The following is a 6,520-nucleotide window of genomic DNA, read 5'->3' as shown; positions in this document are numbered from 1 at the left end:
TAAGAATAATAAATAAATATTAAATAATAATCAAATTAGATCACAATTAATCATAGATAACAATGTAACAATTTTTCTCTAAAATCGTTTTATATATAAAATACGAGTATCACGTATGTATTTCATTCAGTTTTGAATTACACCTAACCATTTACATATTACATAATACTTATCTATAATATTTATTTACAAATATTTACAGAAAAAACATCTAATACTTGTGTACTATATGACATAATATTTTATATCAGAAATACTATTAAGTAACTTAAGCAAAATTTGTTTTACTGAAACAATTTATAGTTTGAGTGGTTTAAATGACAAAGTAAAAAATTATTAAATAAATTGCCTTACATACAATGTTTGTTAACTATAAGGTATTTATTTAGAATTTCAATCCAACTGAAAATTTTAGAGTTGTAATATATACTACGCGATATCCTCACGACAGTCTCAAAGTGCTATTACAAAAAATACTTTTCAAATTTTTTAGAGGTTTTTTTTACTAATGACGGAAATGTTTTCAATAGGTTTGAGCATTGAACCGATAAAATGAGTGCCTCATTTTCAAAAGAAAAGTAATAGTTCAAAAGAATCCATTCACAACCACATATATGTCAATTACTCTTAAACCACGGTCAGATATCGTTCGTTTTTAAATATCTTTTAAAGGAGAAAACGTCAACAATTTATTCCTAAAGGAATCCAAATTAATTTCAGTGCTATATACATATTTAAACTATGCCTTGCTTGACCGAATAAAATCATAAATACTGAGGATTTTGTACTTAATATTCTAGATAGGGTTTATAAACTTTTTTCATTGCTAAATACAATAATATGTTTAAGGTTAATAAAGAAAATAATATTAAAATATATGTATTTTTTCGTTGAATAAATTCATTCAGTTTGATAGGGTATATGTTTGACAATAACAGTGTTATCATAATAATACTTAATATGTTTATTAGTAATTATTAAATTGCCGATGAAATTATGTAGATAGCTATTGTGTTATAGATAATATGGTTGATGAATAACATAGATATTTTTTATCAGTCATGTTCAAAGATTAAATACAGTTGTAGTTTTAAATCGATTAAAATATTTAAAAAAAAAAGATTAATAAACATGATTAAATTGTAGTATAAAATGTTCAGGTATTAAATCTATATTTGTCAAAAAGTGTTTGGATTCAGTTAGTATTATATATTTTGTACTTAAATTAAACAACTAATAAAATATGATACAATTAGTCATATTAATTTTAATCTTTGTAAGTCATGTAAAGCCAAACAAAAGAAATGAAAATGACTTTCTCAGATTACCAATGGTAAGTCGATTTATAAGTTGTAATGATATTGGAAAGATGATAATGTCCTATCTATTATTATTAATAATATATATTGAATTTGAAGTTTTAGATAACTACTAATAATTAATAATCTATTTACAAATATTAACAATATTTAAAAATAATAATTGAATACTTGTGTTGTTCTAATATATTAATTTCACTTTTAGTATCTAATAAAAGTGTTGGTGCAAATTCAATCCCAAAAATATCATTGAAAATAAGCTATATAATGTATATATATATAATATATATACATATAAAGCTTATATTTATATACACTAATATTACTAATATTTCTAATTTAAGACGATAAATGATATATTATCGAAATAAAATAAAATGAATTCATATAATGCACATTGGATTATTAGTATAATAATATTTATATTATTTTTAAGGTAGTTTTATAAACAATAAATTTATCATTTTCAGTTTTTATGTAAAAATCTATCAGCTATTACAATTTAAACTTATTCATTTTAGGGTGAATACCGAGCAATATTCAAAACAATATATAATTGCAATCCAGTAGCAGATAAAATACAGTTCAATTATTATTTAAATAAGAAACCAGATAACTCAACGGAGGTTAAAGGAAATATGACAGCTTTAATACCGATAGATGATTCTTTATTAGTAAGATAAAAATTTATGAGTATGAGTATATTCACGCTATTATATTTATTTTGTGTTCTAAAATCAATTAAATATGTATATATATTATATTAGGGTGGTTCTTATTTTTCAGTTGTTTTTTTTCAAAATATCCCCTCCCCCTCTAAATCTGTTTCATTACTAAAAAATCATACAAAAATATTTCAAACAATTAGATTAATTTTAACCTATACCACAAAAGCTCTAAAGTTTTAAAAATAGTTATAAAAATCTTTAGTTATTTTAATATAACTGATCAGAACTCTAAAAATAAAAATTATACAATAACATTGCAATATATACATTATATATCTCTAAAACATATTTTATAATTTGAATAGTTATAAAAAAAAATCCGATATTCTCAAACTAATATAATATTTCCTGCTATTCGAACATTAATTAACAATTAATAACTACATAAATAGTTTTAAAACATTTTAAATTTATTATTTTTATTCTTATATTATAATGTTTTGTTTATAATTATTGTAATGGTTTACTTTTATATGTATACCTACCTACATTATAGGTATTTGTAAAAAAATATAACTATCAAATTTATTTGTCATAGGTAGATGCAAATATAGCAATTAAAGATGTCAATGGAGCTTGGAAAGAAAATTCATTTTTATTCCATTCAGAAAAAGCTTGCTCAACGGCTAAAAAATTTACGACTCAAATAGATTTGAGCGGCCTTGGATTTAATTTCACATGTCCCATAACTGCGGTATGTAAATTCAAAATTGGGTAGTTTTGATAGTTATATAGTTTATGTTTAAGTTAAGCATTTGCAAGGGTATTACAACTAAATAGTAGAACTAACATACTGATTAGAAATCTAGAAAAGCAATACAACTATACGAGCAATAACAGCAAATGATAAAATACAGCGAAAATATCAAAATACAATTTTCTTAAATTAATAAATACCATTGTATTAATAACATTTTTTTATAACATATATAAACATTTGGTTGAAAATAAAACAAAAAGATTTAATCATTTTTTAATAAAACATATATAATCAAATAAGCAAAATTACTTTGACATCTTGTCATTTTACAGTCCTTACACTAAACAAAATATGAAAAATAAAATATATATATTATCTATATCTATATTTAACATATTATTTTATTATAAAATATAGCAGCACACTAGCACATGCGTACTATACATACTTATTTTTATTTATTTAATTATTGCGAACAATAAGTATGGATAATACATTTTTAACAATAAGTAAATTCACAAGTATTTTATACAATATCTTATATTTGATTTAATAATGTAAGCAATATTTACAAATTTATTTTTATATAATTTACAAAATTCTAAATTTAAATTTTTTTAAATATTAAGTGTAGGGGTTTTAAACATAATATTAAATTTGTTACATAAGTATTATAGAACGAAGAAGTTAAATATGATATAGTTAATCACCATATCAATAATATTGTTTATTATTGTCCCAAATTAACAATGCATAATATTCAAGTAAAATCTGCATGATTGATGTATAAGGACATTTTTATGTAGGTACACTATTATCAGATGAATGTTAATGATTCTCACTATTTTTCAATTAACTGTTATTGCTTGTAAGCTGTTGCTATAATATTGATTTCATGGTAGTGTATAATCGTTGTTTTTGCAACAATAATTTTCGTTCCGTTATTTTGTCGTATACTTGTAATTAAAACATCCTGTGTCATGCTTAAATAGCTTTTTTTTAAATGAGCGTAGACAATTCTATTATATTGTATTCAAATCTCTGACATAAAATTGTACTATAATAATTAAAACTGTCCGAGCTTATGATTTTATAATGACTAAATTACTCCATATTTATATAGGTCTACATGAGCTATAGATATTCTACACTTAAAAATTATACACAATACACATAGGTATTTTAAAGCTATGTTGTGACTATATGTCTATACATAAAGCATTAAATATAATATTACTATTCCAGTTTAAATTAGAAAAAAATTAAGTTCATACACTATTTTATTATGTATTTATTTATTGAAAAAAGCCTATATATAAGGTTAGGTTATGTATACATATTTATAATATATATATTATTAACTACAAAAAATAATCAAACATATCACGCTATATCGTTGTATTAAAGTTTTAGTACGAGTATATACATCAGGTCACTAACAAATCGTTAATTTTCTTTAAATTTTCATAGTCGTTATTTTAAAATAAAAAGTTTAAATTAATACGATATTGAAAATTCATCTACCAAGCTATATTTATTACCTGATTTCGCTAACTTATGGCATATTGTCAATCAACTAGCTTAATTCTATTTTATCGTTCAATATTCTGTGGAACAGGAATTGGATTCATAAAATTATGTTTATAACTCGTTCCGTAGAGTACTCTTTAAATTTAAAAGAAAAACTCCCGATCGAATCCATTCCATAGTTTCCGTGATTATCTAGGACATTAAGGCACTCTATATTATATATATTTATATATATGAAGATAAAGATACTATAAATATACTTTACCAAATACGTAGAAAAAATACTACTCAATGTAATTATAGGGTAGGTTACCCAACGATAATTACTAAATGCATCTATGATAGACGATTTTATATTTCAGGGTACTTACATAGCGACTGGATTGGATACATCAAACTATAAGAAGCTAAATTATATCCCTAAAACGTTTCCTTACGGAACTTATAAAGTACGTTTTGTTTTGAAAGACAAAAAAAAAACAAAGTTATGGTTGCTTAATGTCTATAATACAAGTAGTGCGTCCATGAGAAATATTTTATTTTTTTAAATACTATTATACAATTAGTAAACAAGTTACAGTTGAATATTAAACTAAAATAATAATAACAAATGTACATACCTTATCATTTCAAAAATTAAATTATATTTGATGTCTTGATGATTATTTGTGCTTAATTATATTATATTATGCTTATGATAATGACAGATGTGACTTATTATTTAATATCAGATGACAAATACCTACGAGATGAAAAACATTTATGATATTTTGGATTTCGGTAGGTTTGATCATACACTAATGTTCAAATAAAACGTCATGCCTAAACAATTTCGATTTATATGCCTAACTCAAATTAGTTATATTTTTGATGCTACACATTTATCAAATATTACTAACCAAATTAAAATAATGTATAATTTTATATATATTATATTATAATATATGTATATATTATATTATAATATATGTATATATTATGTATAATATATACATAAAAGTGTTTATAATAAATAATAATTAATGTTATTTTTATTTTTATTTATTTTCAATTAATAAATATATTTAATATATACATTGTAATGGTGTATTATTATGTAACAGATATCCAATCATATTAATTATTATTATTAATTACATTTTATAATCATATTATTATGTAGCCATTATACTTTATATCTTGTTTGTAATGCAGTCTATCTGTAAACACCATCGGTATGAAATAAATAAATATTTGATGTACTACTGTATGTATAATACTATGATATCCTATTGAAAATAAATTGATTCATTTTGATATAATATTATTATTATGTATTATAGTTTTATAATGTAATCGACAATTTACTAAGTATTGTATTAATAATAGGTAAGTTGATGTATATAACAGATATTTAAATGTTTTAAAAAAAAAAAATTGCAATAACAATACAACAAAGATGATTTAAACAAGATTAATAATTGGAATAATTGTGATCAAATTAACAACACGATGTAAGTGTAATTATTGTCACTCTTTAGTTTACGTTCATTACAATTATAACTAGATTATTTTTGCCTAAGATTAACTATTTTTAGAATAATTGAAATGACAAATTATGTTTTACCACAAATAGTTTGATAATTATTTATTCTATTTTATATCAATTTATTGCTTTTAAAGTTATGAATTACCTATTTAAGTTTTACAAATAAGTATAATGATTCGACATTTATAACTATTTATTTAAGTAGCTTATATTTATTAAAACTGCAAGATATCGGTTTGAATTCAAAATTAGATTTATCATTTATATTTTAAAAATAAATATTTTCAACAATATCGTATTAATAGATATTTGTAAAAACTGCAGTGAATTAAATTAAATCTCAAGAATGGGGAAAAATACTGAATCGATAATGTTAAATAGTCTACGTAAATTCAAAATCTCGTTATACCTGATTTATCATATTATGTTACTTCGAATATATGCTTTGGAAATGAAACTTATCTATGAATAAGCTCTGCAAACGGTTCATTATAAGACAATGGTAAAATAATTACAGAATTTGTCGTTACCTTTTAGTGGTGATTCGCTAGTTTTCTATATATTATTAATTATTATACAAATAAATACAATATATAGACGGCCAAAGTTTCTGACTTAAACGATACATAATTCAGTAAGCGTGTTCAAATGCATAGGATATCTAATTACGGTAGCTGTTAGCTACATAAGCAACATGTCATGTAAGGAACCATGA

General features: G+C 22.1%; 1 protein-coding gene across 1 annotated transcript; it reads left to right on the top strand.

Moving 5' to 3' along the window:
• Positions 1-1,192: 1,192 nt before the first annotated feature.
• Positions 1,193-5,166, top strand: LOC132932404 (uncharacterized). The gene is given in 5 exon segments (XM_060998766.1): positions 1,193-1,333; positions 1,841-1,993; positions 2,586-2,741; positions 4,640-4,747; positions 4,749-5,166. Coding segments are annotated over 5 exon segments (564 nt in total). The 5' UTR covers positions 1,193-1,243; the 3' UTR covers positions 4,806-5,166.
• The last annotated feature ends 1,354 nt before the right edge of the window (positions 5,167-6,520 follow it).

Source organism: Rhopalosiphum padi, chromosome 1 (genome assembly GCF_020882245.1).
Source record: "Rhopalosiphum padi isolate XX-2018 chromosome 1, ASM2088224v1, whole genome shotgun sequence".
NCBI classification, from domain to species: Eukaryota; Metazoa; Arthropoda; class Insecta; order Hemiptera; family Aphididae; genus Rhopalosiphum; species Rhopalosiphum padi.
This window is presented reverse-complemented; position numbering and strand designations above follow the sequence as displayed.